The sequence below is a fragment of the Salvelinus alpinus genome, chromosome 2 (assembly GCF_045679555.1).
Source record: "Salvelinus alpinus chromosome 2, SLU_Salpinus.1, whole genome shotgun sequence".
Taxonomy (NCBI): domain Eukaryota; kingdom Metazoa; phylum Chordata; class Actinopteri; order Salmoniformes; family Salmonidae; genus Salvelinus; species Salvelinus alpinus.
In genome coordinates, this window is record NC_092087.1 from 40,686,205 (window position 1) to 40,700,957 (window position 14,753).

The 14,753-nt window shown below is 40.7% G+C and overlaps 1 protein-coding gene across 1 annotated transcript; it reads right to left on the reverse strand.

Annotated features, from left to right (window-relative positions):
• Positions 1-6,057: 6,057 nt before the first annotated feature.
• Positions 6,058-14,500, reverse strand: LOC139561254 (melanocyte protein PMEL-like). Its single transcript, XM_071378243.1, has 12 exons — positions 14,369-14,500; positions 10,301-10,396; positions 10,056-10,202; positions 9,771-9,917; positions 9,354-9,515; positions 8,872-9,177; positions 7,906-8,730; positions 7,615-7,794; positions 7,397-7,499; positions 7,073-7,278; positions 6,852-6,942; positions 6,058-6,616 (listed from the first exon to the last, which is right to left on the reverse strand). Exons 1-12 carry the CDS (start codon positions 14,424-14,426, stop codon positions 6,463-6,465), a joined length of 2,475 nt encoding a protein of 824 aa, XP_071234344.1. The 5' UTR covers positions 14,427-14,500; the 3' UTR covers positions 6,058-6,462.
• Positions 14,501-14,753: the final 253 nt, after the last annotated feature.

Consider the following 14,753-nt stretch of genomic DNA (forward strand, 5'->3'; position numbering starts at 1 on the left):
ACATTGACAATTTATATGTATATATTTGGCTGAACCTCACCCTAAAATTATTGTTTTATATCCGTGTGCAAATCTTTCAAAGTGCATGTTGCAAGAAGACATAACTATGTAACAATGTGTACCTAAAACACTGTAATTACATTAGGAAATTAACATGTAATTAACATAACACTTATTGAAAAGTGGTGCAACTTGCTTTCCAGTAATGCTAATAGCCTACAATATAGCACAACCATCTGCATACAAATATAGATTTTATTCTTCAGGCATATCTAACTGCAGCAACATTATGTTATTTTCTAGCAGCTTTACAAAATATTTTATGCAGCAACCTGAGAAATGTCACCGGAATCAAAACAATCAAGAATGAAATTAACATTTTATTGCAGTAGAGTTGTGCATTTATTTTTTTATTAACAACTGGTCTCCAGTGGCGTAGCGCAAATTCGGGGCCCCCCGCAAGGTCCAAGCAATGGACTGGGGCGGAGAGAAAAATTCAGTTTTATTGCTAATATCTTGCTATTTTACACATTTTGCCATGAGGCTAAGAGAACATGTTGCTGTTTTAAGCTCAGGGATTCTTGAAAGACAGGACAATCTCAACTTTTTTCCCACAAATATTTGTCTTAATATTAACAAAATTTGAAATATATACAGTACCAGTCAAACGTTTGGACACACCTACTCATTCCAGGTTTTTATTTTATTTTTTACTATCATCTACATTGTTGAATAATAGTGAAGACATCAAAACGATGAAATAAAGTGTAAACAAATCTAAATATATGTTATATTTGAGATTCTTCCAAGTAGCCACCCTTCGCCTTGATGACTGAGGCTCCCGAGCGGCACAGCGGTCTAAGGCACTGCATCGCAGTGCTAGAGGTGTCACTACAGACCCTGGTTCGATCCCGGTATCACAATCGGCCGTGATCGGGAGTCCCATAGCTATGCGCAAAATTGGCCCAGCGTCGTCCAGGTTAGGTCAGGGTTTGGCCGGGGTTGGCCATCATTGCAAATAGGAATTTGTTCTAAACTGACCTGCCTAGTTAAATAAAAAATGACAGCTTTGCACACTCTTGGATTTCTCTCAACCAGCTTCATGAGGTAGTCACCTGGAATGCATTTCAATTAACAGGTGTGCCTTGTTAAAAGTTCATTTGTAGAATTTCTTTCCTTAATGCATTTGAGCCAAATAGGTATACAGAAGATAGCCCTATTTGGTAAAAGACCAAGTCCATATTATGGCAAGAACAGCTCAAATAAGCAAAGAGAAATGACAGTCCGTCATTACTTTAAGACACGTTTCTTCAAGTGCAGTCGTGAAAACCATGAAGCGCTATGATGAAACTGGCTCTCATGAGGACCGCCACAGGAAAGGAAGACCCAGAGTTACCTCTGCTGTTACCAGCCTCTTAAATTGCAGCCTAAATGAATGCTTCACAGAGGTCAAGTAACAGACACCTCTCAACATCAACTGTTCAGAGGAGACTGCGTGAATCAGGCCTTCATGGTCAAATTGCTGCAAAGAAACCACTACTAAAGGACACCCATAAGAAGAAGAGACTTGCTTTGGCAAAGAAACACGAGCAATGGACATTAGACCGGTGGAAATCTGGAATTTGGTCTAAATTTGAGATTTTTGGTTCCAACTGCTGTGTCTTTGTGAGACGCAGAGTAGGTGAACGGCGGGCACCCACCATGAAGCTTGGGGGAGGACGTGTGATGGTGTGGGGGTGCTTTGCTGGTGACACTGTCAGTAATTTATTTAGAATTCAAGGCACACCTAACCAGCATGGCTACGACAGCATTCTGCAGCGATATGCCATCCCATCTGGTTTGCGCTTAGTGGTACTATAATTTGTTTTTCAACAGGACAATGACCCAACACACCTCCAGGCTGTGTAAGGGCTATTTGACCAAGAAGGAGAGGGCTGCATCAGATGACCTGGCCTCCACAATCACTCGACCTCAACCCAATTGAGATGGTTTGGGATGAGTTGGACCGCAGAGTGAAGGAAAAGCAGTCAACAAGTGCTCAGCATATATGAACTTCATTTACTGTCCACAAATGTTTAAAGGCCTTGATTGTTTAATTCTAACATTCGATTATTCAAATATGTAATACAAATCTCTAAACTTATTTTTGTTTTGTTTTATAGCACTAATGCTCCAAGTGCTCAGCATATGTGAACTCCTTCAAGACTGTTGAAAAGCATTTCTCAAGAGAGTGCAACGCTGTCATCAAGGCAAAGGGTTGCTACTTTGAAGAATGTAAAATCTGAAATATATTTTGATTTGTTTAACACTTATTTTTTGGGGGTACTGTATTTTGATAGACCAAAGTATGAGCTATCACACCATGTAAAGGAACATAATATGCAACTAACTGGATTTATGTCAACTCCGTCAGACACCGTAGAAGGCATTTCATTTACTGTCCACACATGTTTAAAGGCCTTGATTGTTTCATTCTAACATTAGATGATTAAAATATGTAATACAAATCTCTAAACTTTTTTTTGTTTTGTTTTATAGCACTAATGCTACAGGGTTCATTTGGTTACCATTTTGGCATGTTTTTCTAGATGTGGAACATTAAACAACGTTTATAAAGCAAACGTTATCCATTAGGTCTAGCACAGAAAATACTTCAACTGTTTAAGCATATGTTACAGAACAGTAAAAAATGGTTTATGTTTTCTTCACAATATTGCAGAAAAAAAAGATCTTAAGAGGGTTAGCCATCAGTTGAAAATCCCCAATAAAAACATAACCATTCGATCAGATATTTCAGCACTCTGACAGAGTTGACAAAAATGTTTTTTTCTTCTTCATTCAAGTGGTATACACAGCAGCAACTTTTTTTCTCAGTTGCTTTATGACTCTAAAACCTAATTAAATGTAACATATTTGAACCAAAACGCGTATTCTGTCAGGCAGATGGAGTTTACAGTTTATGGTTGTGATCTTGTGACCATGGTGATTCCAATGTTGTTAGTTTAAATCTATAAACAGTAGAGAACTTTCCAGACCATGAGTGGTCTTGTTGCATTACATGTAATGAGGACATGAATAAGGGTTCGTTAAGGGGCGGCAGGGTATCCTAGTGGTTAGAGTGTTGGGCTAGTAACTGAACGGTTGCAAGTTCAAGTCCCCGAGCTGACAAGGTAAAAATCTGTCGTTCTCCCCCTGAACAAGGCAGTTAACCCACTGTTCCTATGCCGTCATTGAAAATAAGAATTTGTTCTTAACTGCCTTGCCTAGTTAAATAAAGGTAAAATGCTATACAGTGCCTTCAGAAAGTATTTGTAACCCTTTCACTTATTCCACATTTTGTTGTTACAGCCCAAATTCTAATAAAATAAAATACATTCTCACCCATCTACACACAATACCCCACAATGACAAAGTGAGAACATGTTTTATAATTTTTCTGCTCATTTATTGACATCGAAATGAAATATCTCACTTACATAAGTATTCACACACCTGAGTCAATACTTTGCAGAAGCAGCCTTTGGCGGTGATTACATCTGTGAGTCTTTTTGGCTAAGAGCTTTGCACACCTGGATTGTACAATATTTTGCCCATTATTCTTTAAAAAAATATTCAAGCTCTGTCAAGTTAATTGTTGATCATTGCTAGACAGCCATTTTCAATTCTTGAAATAGATTTTTCAAGACGATTTAAGTTAAAACTGTAACTAGGCCACTCAATAACATTCAATGTAGTCTTGGTAAGCAACTCCAGTGTAGATTTGGCCTTGTGTTTTAGGTTATTGTCCTGCTGAAAGGTGACTTCATCTCCCAGTGTCTGTTGGAAAGAAGACTGAACCAGATTTTCCTGTAGGATTTTGCCTGTGCTGATAGCTGTTTTCTGTTTATTTTTATACCAAAAAACTCCCTAGTCCTTGCCGATGACAAGTATACCCATAACATGATGCAGCCACCACCATGCTTGAAAATATGAAGAGTGGTACTCAGGGATGTGTTGTGTTGGATTTGCCTCAACATAACACTTTTAATTCAGGGCAAAAAGAAAATGTATTTGCAACATTTTTTGCAGTATTACTTTAGTGCCTTGTTGCAAACAGGATCAATGTTTTGGAATATTTGTATTTGTACATTTTTACAGGCTTCCTTCTTTTCACTCTGTCATTTAGGTTAGTATTGTATAGTAACTACAATGTTGTTGATCGATCCTCGGTTTTCTCATATCACAACCATTAAACTCTAACTATTTTATAATCACCATTGGCCTCATGGTGAAATCCCTGAGCAGTTTCCTTCCTCTCCGGCAGGAAGGATGCCTATATCTTTGTAGTGACTGGGTGTATTGATACACTGTCCAAAGCCTAATTAATAACGTCGCCATGCTCAAAGGGATATTTAGCGTCTGCTTTTACATTTTTTAGACATCTACCAATCGGTGCCCTTCTTTGCGAGGCATTGAAAAACCTCCCTGGTCTTCGTGGTTGAATCTGTGCTTGAAATTGACTACTACCTTACAGATAATTGTATGTGTGTGGGGTACAGAGATGAGGTAGCTTTCAAAAATTTTGTTAACCACTATTATTGAACACGGAATGAGTCCATGCAACTTATTTTGCAATATGTTAAGCACATTTTTACTCCTGAACTTATTTGGGTTTGCTATAACAAAGGAGTTGAATACTTATTGACTCAATACAGTTCAGCTTGCCATTTTTAAAAATAAATGTCTAAAATAAAATACTTCCACTTTGACATTATGGGGTATTGTGTGTAGATCAGTGACACAAAATCAAAATGTAATACATTTTAAATTCAGGCTGTAACACATCAAAATATGGAAAAAGTAAAGGGGTGTGAATACTTTCTGAAGGCACGGAAGTTGACCCTGCTCATTAATGATTATTTTAGGATATTAGACAAATCTGACAGAGTTGACCATGTATTCAGACACATCTTTTTGGAATCACAGTTTTGATACAGATATTCTTTAGTAACAGAGGGCTATTGCTAGAAAACTACATAAGATCATTTTTCTGTTAAAATCTATAAGGGACAGTTTTCAGAACACTTGTTTTTGAGAATTTGAAATTGGGATCCTTTGCTCCGGACAAGGGCATTTCCAGGAATAAAGACTACATGGAAATTAATAATATTGAAACTATTTAGAAAATGCCAAAAACAAATCTTTCCCTTATAAAATGTCCCTAAATGTACATTCTAATCTCAAATAATATACCAGAATTCATTTTTTTAAACTGTAAAAAAAAAGTTTCACTGCCGGACAAGGATTGTCCCGACTTTCAAGAATCCCTGAGATAATTTCCTTGAGATAATTTCCTGCTATTCTTTTTTTTTAAATGAAAAATAAAACATAAAAGCAATAGCTTGTAATTTATATTTAATGAGCGTTCATGAAAAAATAATATATTCTTACCTTGGACAGCAACTGGTTTACAATAAGAAGAGGACGCTTTACTATTGAATGTGATGACAATTAGAGCTCTATTGAGTCTTGATAATTTTCCTTAACTTACTTGGACTTAACCTAATTCCTTTCAATGCCTATATTTTCCTTAGACTTCAATCAATTCCTTTTAATATTACAGTACTTCTACCATGACACCCTGTGGCCAAACCTCTGTGCTACTTCAGGAATGGGTTTCTTCTCTTTATTCGTGGCTATGTAATGATAAAACCCAGTTAAATGTTGAATAGACTTTACCTTTCAACAATAAGCCACTTATATATATATATATAAAATAAACCACTCAACCGTAAGGGCATGGAGGACAAAATCAAGGATGCAAGATTAGTTAGGACTAGGAACGTTATAATTTTGAGGTATAATTGAAAATTCTTACGTCACTGAAATGTAAATACTTCCTTTTGAGGTGACACTAAATATGTTATAAAAACAAAAGTGCTGTGATGTTATTGGCAATTCAAATTAGACGAGTTAGCAAAGCAAATTAATATGTTGGAAGCTTAAAAGACAGTCATTCATTGTTATGATTACATTCTAAAGAAGAGTGCGTAACAAGTACACAAAAAGTACAGCATAAATTATTCGATTTTTGACAACTTTAATCCGTTTTTATTTTTCTTAAATAAAAAAGTATGTGCGTCAAAATAAATATAATATTTTGTCACAAGTAATGCAATGCCAGAAACAAACGTTAATTTTGCCTTTGGGGGTTTCTGTTTTGTTCTATGTTGAAAAACATTAGCAAAACATGATCGTTTTCATTAAATTTGCTTTCAGTGTAACAATACAGAATACAACTGCTTTATATTGCTTGTTCTTGTTGCAGTTTGCCTCCGCATTAGGGTGACTGTGTGTGTCTGAGTCTGCAAGTGTACAGTATGTGTCTTTATGGGTACACATGCATGCTGAGTGGATGTGTGTGTCTGAGTGATATTTACATGCATGGGTGTGTGCTGTATCAGTGCAGATGGTTCTGAGTGTTCACACCACGCTTCCCTGAAGCAGTGGGCTTCTTTCTCCTGGTGTCTGTCGGCTCAGAAGATTCCACAGCAGCATAGGCACAGACGTGATTCCAGAGCTGCCCATGATGCCACCTGTGGAGTCCTCCCTCAGTGGGCGATACTGCTTAAACCCCCTGGTTGGAAAACACAAGTTAGCTGACATTCATTGTAGAGTTTGAAAAAAATAAGATGTGCATTATATAAAAGACTGCACATAATAATGGCATGGGATCTGTTTTTTATTGGACCACTATGTGTCAATAATTTTTGTGGATCATAAATCAAGTATCAATTTGGTGAAACCAGGAAGTGTGTGACTTTCATTGCATCAGGCAACATTTACGGTGGTTAGAACTGTCTTTCACTCACTTGTAGGTCAAAGCAATGGCACCAACAACACAGACAAGGACCATGACACCCAGAACCGCAGCCACAGTGCCTGCTGTGGAGGAGTTGGAACCTGCAACCACAACACACAGTATGAGCAAGGTATGGTACAGTACACTCCACAGATCTGTGAAATGTAATAGAAAAACGTTTTTTGAAGTTCATAAAGCTTTATGTACGGTTGTTCGTTAAATTTCACTCACCCACTGTCACACTGACTTTAGCACTGGCCACAGCCAGACTAACATCATTTGTCAGGGACACATTGACGCAGAACACTCCAGATTCGTTGAAAAACTGGCGAAGTATCATCTGACAATCTGGGGAGGGTGTCACGTTGTTACAAACGGTCTCCACAGGTGTGATGCAGTCTGCGTCCGAGATAATGGTGCACACTTCATTGGGCAGGCTAAGTAAAGAGAAGGTGGAGATATGAAGTGCAGGGGATGGCAATGTTCAAAATGCTAATTTAAATAGAATGTGGACGGTCCCTTGGGTCCTGTCTCCACTGCTGGCTGGCTACTCACCTCCCCTGGCAGGTGATGGTCAGGTCCACAGCATTCTGCACCACCTCAGTGGCCAGAGACACCACGTTGGTCACCTGGGTGATCGCCACACTCTCAATACCCTCTGAGAAATTAGATAGATTGAGAGATCATTATCAGCAACCGTCACCTGCATTTTACATCTCAGCTGCGACTGTATTGAAAACACGTCAACAGTATCTGGACATATGTGGACTTACGGACGACATCCACTGAGGTCGAGAAGGAGCCGTAGCGGTAGATCATACAGTTGTCAGTTGCTGGAAGTTCCGGAACCTGCCTTTTAGCCACAACAAGAACCACCTGTGTCTCTGTGTCTGCCTCTATCTCAGCCTCTGCTGCTACCTCACGCTCCACTGGAGCAGTCACTGTTGCTGGTGCTGAAGAAAACAAAGACACAGTAAGTTATTAATATTATGAAAAGACTCAAATGATTGATTACGTGTTTTTGTTTATATATAGAATGAGTAAGTAACTAAGTAAGTGATCACCGGCAGTGACGTCAGCTGCAACCTCATTCACAGTCTCTACGACCTCTGCCTCTAGCGCTGCCTCGGTCTCAAGAGCAGGTTCAGCTGGCACCACCTCCACCACAGCGGCAGCCTCTGTGTCGGCAGGAACAATGACGTTAGCAGCAGGGGCCACGATCTCAGCCTGGGCCACCTCTGTAGCAGCCGCAACCTCCACTTCAGTATCGGCAACCAAGGCCTCCTCCGCCGTAGCAGCAACAGAGGCTACGACTGGGATCTCTGGGAGGACTGTGGCCACCAGGTCCACTATGGCCTCCTCTCCCTCTGCAACTGGAGCTACTGAAGCAGCAGCGTCGATGACGGGCACATCTGCGGCCGTAGCCTCTACCACTGAGGTTTCAGCAGCTGCCTCTTCAGCTGCTGGAGCGACGGGGGCAGTTGTGGCTGCCTCCACAGCCAGGACAGCGGCGGGGTCCTCAACGGCTGGAGCAGCCGTGTTTTCTGCTGTGGCATCGGCTTCTACTGCAGGGACAGTGGCATTGTCCTCTGTTGCTGGGACAACAGCTGGATCTTCTACTGCTGGGACAACGGTGGCATCCTCTGCCGCAGGGGCCACTGAGGCAACCACCTCGACTCCCTCTGAGGCAGTGGGTTCGGCTGCGGCATTGGCTGTGTCTGCGGGTTCGACTGCGGCATCGGCTTCGACTGCATTTGTGTCATCGGCTGCAACTGCATCTGCAGCCTCAGCAGGGGCAACGTCAGAGGCGAGTAGATCCAGGGCGATGTCAGCTGGAGCTGCCTCTGGGGTAGAGACCACCACAACCATGGCAGGGGCTCCGGCCAACACTGGTTGAAAACACAAAAACAACACATTTTACTTACAACTGTTACGTAAGTTATATGCACCAAATATGAATTGACTTTGGTAAAGGAAATATTGTATCTGATAAATGGATGCGCTGTAAAATATAAAATTATGTCTCTTACCAGTGGGGTTAGCAGTGGTGGGGTCTGCAGGCGTGTCACAGCCGTTGGGGATGCTTGCCATCAGGACCACCTGAGGCCTGTAGGTGCCAGCGGTGAGGTACATGTGTGTGACCTGGCGCTCCCTGGAGATGAGGGTGCCGCTGTTGTCACCAAAGTTCCAGTTAAAGGTGATGTCTGAGGTGCTGAGGTACTGGCTGGGGTCGTGGAGGCTGATGCTGAAGACAATGGCCCGGTTCTGGATGAAGCTCTGGTCAGCCTGGTTCACATCGTTAATTTGGGTTAGCGACACCGTGAAGGGGATCTGTTCTGGGACAGGCACAAGGCAAAACATGTCAAGTTAATGTTGTGAAAGATCATGAGAATAAATTCAAAGGATCTAAAATGATAAATTGAAGTCAAATTAGGGTTAATTGATTTGCTGTTTAAAATAATACTTTGTGCATTTAAATTTGGCAAGTGTTTCCTCTTAAACAGCTGCCCACCTGTGATGGAGAAGGTTGTGGAGGCGTAGCCCAGAGGAATGAACTTGTCCTTGCCACGGCAGTGGTAGATGACCACCTCCATGTTGTAAGAGCCTAGGGGCACATTGTCTGTGCCGATGGTGAGAGAAGAGGAGGGCCCGCCTGCCACCTGCCAGTAACGTCCTGGGATACAAAGCAGCATTAGTTAGAAAACACAGCAACGGTTATAAAACTTAACTGAATGGCCTGATGATCAAACCTTGAGTTGACAAAGCTCAGAGGAACAGCAGCTGCTTTACTAATCCTTTCAACCCTCTTATCAAAGGAATAATTTCACAGCGCACACTGCGCACAGCTTGGTCAATACCAGAAAGCATTAGGTTATTGTGTTAGCACTTTCTCACATCAATGTCTGTAAATGAAAGAGCTTGTTTTTACCCCATGTCTTCCACACAAACACGTAGTGGGGTTTCCTGTCTGCTGTCCCAGTGAAGGGGGTGCCATCAGGGAAGACACCACTGTACTCTCCTGAAGGACCAGAGACCTGGTCGGGGTACACAGCCTGGCCCTGACGGTACTGTGTTCCTGTAGGAGAAGAGGATCACACCCAGTTTAACATAAAAGGTTAGGAACACTAGAAAAAGACTGTAGGCCTATACGACAAAAAAAAAACTGTGGGGTCGATGGTATGGTATAGCGGTTGAATTTGAAAGGAAAGCTCACCATTGACAGTGCAGTTACGCACCCACACCACCTGTCCATCAGGACGTGCTGTCTGGTTTGATGGAAGGCGAAGGTTGATGTTAAAGGTTGCCTTTGAGCCAGTCAGGGTGGGTGCATCGTTTTTCACATCGAATGTAACTTCGCCACCTGGTGACAGAGAGTGATAAATACATCAATAGAAAGAGGTAAACGTTTCAATAGAAGTTGATTGGTCTATAAAAACGTGCAGTAAAGTGAAAACCCACCAGTCCAACAGTTTCTGTATCGGGAGTCCCCATCTTTCCACACTGGATACATTTGTGAGTTCCATGAGCGGTAGCGTGTGAAACGGGTTTTAGGCTCTGAAAAACGAAAGGGTTGAAGTTTTAGGGTACTTTTTCTCTCGTTCTCCTAATTGAAACAATGTTTTTGTTGATCACACTTTGACATACTGTACCAGTCAAAAGTTTGGACACACCTACTCGTTCAAGGGTGTTTCTTTATTTTGACTATTTTGTACATTGTAGAATAATAGTGAAGACATCAAAACTATGAAATAACACACATGGAACCATGTAGCAACCAAAAAAGTGTTAAACAAATCAAAATATATTTTATATTTGATATTCTTCAAAGTAGCCACCCTTTGCCTTGATGACAGCTTTGCACACTTGGCATTCTCTCAACCCGCTTCATGAGGAATGCTTTTCCAACAGTCTTGAAGGAGTTCCCACATATGCTGAGCACTTGTTGACTGCTTTTCCTTCTTTTCCTTTTCCTGCTTTTCGTCCAACTCATCCCAAACCATCTCAATTGGGTTGAGGTCAGGTGATTGTGGAGGCCAAGTCATCTGATGCAGCACTCCATCACTCTTCTTGGTAAAATATCCCTTACACAGCCTGCAGGTGTGTTTTGGGTCATTGTCCACACACACAAAATCACCATCAAAGCACCCCACACCATCACACCTCCTCCTCCATGCTTCATGGTGGGAACCACACATGCGGAAATCATCCAGTCACCTGGAAATCATCCAGTCACCTACTCTGCATCTCACAAAGACACGGCGGTTGGAACCAAAAATCTCAAATTTAGACTCATCAGACCAAAGGACAGATTTCCACTGGTTTAAGGTCCATTGCTTGTGTTTCTTGGCCCAAGCAAGTCTCTTATTATTATTGGTGTCCTTTAGTAGTGGTTTCTTTGCAGCAATTCGACCATGGAGGCCTGATTCACGCAGTCTCCTCTGAACAGTTGATGTTATGATGTGTCTGTTACTTGAACTCTGTGAAGCATTTATTTGGGCTGCAATTTCTGAGGCTGGTAACTCTAATGAACTTATCCTCTGCAGCAGAGGTAACTCTGGGTCTTCCTTTCCTGTGGCGGTCCTCATGAGAGCCAGTGTCATCATAGAGCTTGATGTTTTTTGCGACTGCACTTGAAAAAACGTGTCTTAAAGTAACGATGGACTGACGTTTCTCTTTGCTTATTTGAGCTGTTCTTGCCATAATATGGACTTGGTCTTTTACCAAATAGGGCTATCTTCTGTATACCACCCCTACCCTGTCACAACACAACTGATTGGCTCAAATGCATTAAGGAAAGAAATTCCACAAATTAATCAAGGCACACCTGTTAAGGCACTACCTCATGAAGCAGGTTGAGAGAATGCCAAGAGTGTGCAAAGCTGTCAACAAGGCTACTTTGAAGAATCTCAAATATAAAATATATTTTGATTTGCTTAACACTTTTTTGGTTACTACATGATTCCATATGTGCTATTTTATAGTTTTGATGTCTTCACTATTATTCTACAATGTAGAAAATAGCAGAAATAAAGAAATACCCTTGAATGAGTAGGTGTGTCCAAACTTTCGACTGGTACTGTACAGTGAACTACTACATTCATATTAATTATATTATTGAGGTTTTATCAGTTATGTAACATCACCAGTGGCAGTGGTTATGGTGAGGTATTCCCATTAGGCAACAACAAAAACCCTAATGGTAAATCTGTTTGTAAGACCAGTTGGTCAGTTGCCAATTGACCACTGCACAATTAAATCTAGATGTAAATCTGAAGTTGAAAATGTATTTTATTAGAGCATTGCTATTGTCTAGACATTAGTCAGGAACAGGATCCTGGCACCCAGAACTCTCTACCTACCGGGCTAATTAATTAGCATTCACTTTTACTTTGTCCTTTGAGTGAATGTCATGCAAAGATCTACTACTCAGACCTGGAATGTGTATAACCCTGGCTCAAATGGTTATTGAACATTTTGACACAATTTCTACTTCTCCAAACCTACAGTATCTGACCCTTCCTTCCTGAAAATACAACCATAGCTATTCCATTTTTTTGACCATATTATATGGTGAAGTGTTCGCTGCCATGTTGCCTACCCTGGGTAGAGGAAAAGTTATCATCATGATGTTACAGTCTGGCAAATGGGCACAAGATGGGGTGTGGGTGGGCAAAGACATTTACTGACATTTTACTTAAAGAAGCATAAAATATAGTTGTTTGGCGGGGTAGATAGAGGTGGTGGGTAGTTCAGGTATTTCTTTGATGGTTGTGAAAGTGGGGGGAGAGCGAGGTGGAGGTTCCAGGCGAGTCACACGGCCCCTGCAATCCCCGTAAATCCCTATCATGTGACTGTCAATTGAGCACAGGCAGCCGTACTCCCAAATGCTGGAAGGAGGAGAGCCTCTGTGGAGTTCAGACATCAGGGCGGCCTCACTCTGCTACCGCTGTGTGTGTGTTTGTGTGTGCACGTCCCACATACGAGTGTGTGCGCACCCGCGAGTGTGTGTTATATGACTGAAATCGTGATAATGTATCATAAGGTGCAAGTTCAGGATTTAGGAAACCGCAACAACTACATTATCTTCTGTTATTATGAGCCCCTTGTACTCCCCTTGGCATATACAGTACAATCATATTCAGCTTCAACAATCCCAGGAATGCATCCTCTAAAATAACTCACTCCTAATGACAAGCCATAATATCGTTATCATGTGCAGTCATTAATCACATAGTCACACTTCAAACTGATTGCCAATGAAAAGACCGATATCTCCTACCAAGTGAATTACAGCTTGTGGTTTGGTTTGGATATCCATTAAATACAACACATTGGTAGATAACACTTTGAACCTCATGATTGATAGTGAAACACCAACTTCAGTTCTAACGTTTCCTCAGGGAAAAAATATAGTTATTCTGTTCTATTGTTGAGAGCTGAGAAAATGTTCACCTTACTATTGAAACTGCAGGATACACAGAAGAGTTTTAGGGTTTGGAAACCAACTTGGCATGTGATTGCGCTATTCTTGATTACAAGCATGTAATCTGTGGCCCACCCTGTCAGTAGTTAATAGACATGCTATCCTACTGTATATTACACAGTGGCGGAATTCTTGCTAATGTGAGATTAATGTAGACAAAGCACGGCAAAAACATTTTTTTCCGGTCTACAGAATATCACATTTGATTAATCCCTAAATGTACTCCCAAAGTTAATTGCATGACGAGCTCATGTCGAAGCTTAAAATTAATGTGAATTGACTCAGGATCTTCTTAATTAAATTATCCACACTTTAAAGTTGAACTGCACAAAATGGTGTTATTTTGAAGATTATACCGGTACACTACACTCTTTAAAAATGTTGTAATTTCAGACACTGATGGTCCTGTATATTCACCAAGTATTGAAACGTTTTACTCTTATGCAGATATTTATTGAGTATATATGCAGTGTATTGAGGAGGCAGTGATGCATAGATTATTATTAATCCTTTTCAATGGCAATGCAAAATACAAAGTTCAGGCTTTAGAGCTCAGTTTCTATAAAGACCCTCAGAATAAAGGAAACCATTTAAAAAACGAAGTTCAAGATATGAGGGAGACCACTTACTCGCTATTACTTATGTTTGTTGAGCTTGTCCAAGTACCATTAGCGTGTAAACAACCATACAATTAATTGTTATAGTTTCTCATTAATAATATGATGATTGACAGATCCTCAGACAAGTTATATCATATGTATTGATTAGTCAAATGTAAGAGTTTTTGGAATACAAAACAAGCAATTAGTTTATATTTTGGGGAAATATAGAACAAACATTTCACTACTAAAAGGGATTGTTTGCACAAATGTCATTGCTCAGTGAGTACTTAGCAATACTCAGTGAGAATATTTCCATTATTTCAATTAATTCTACCTCAGCCCCATCTCCCGTCCAACACTGCACATAACTCAAGAAAGAGGGGATGGAGCAACCAGTGTTTTATCAAATAGTAATTTAGAAAGTAATCCATATATACTCACTTGCTTCTAAAGCTGCTGATGAGATAGCCAACACCAGTACCGCCAGTAAAGTCCTCATTGTGCGTGGCTGTGTGTCCTTTCTCTGCCCAGTTCCTTACCCTAGTCTTAAAAACCCAACAACACACCCAGAGAGTCTTGTGGTAGGATCCTGATTCCCTATAAAAGAGTCTTGGACCCTTAATTACCATAAACTTGCCTCTCACCTCTGATCATAGGGAGGCTACAAACCTGCCCCTCCCACTATAATCAACTATGTGAATAGACAGACACACTTTGTTAGCAATGCTATTATGTTTTCAAATGTTTTATTGGATAATTACAGTAGCTAAAAGGATGAACCTTAATGTAGTGTTACCATCAATCCCCCAAAAATATTTCTACATGT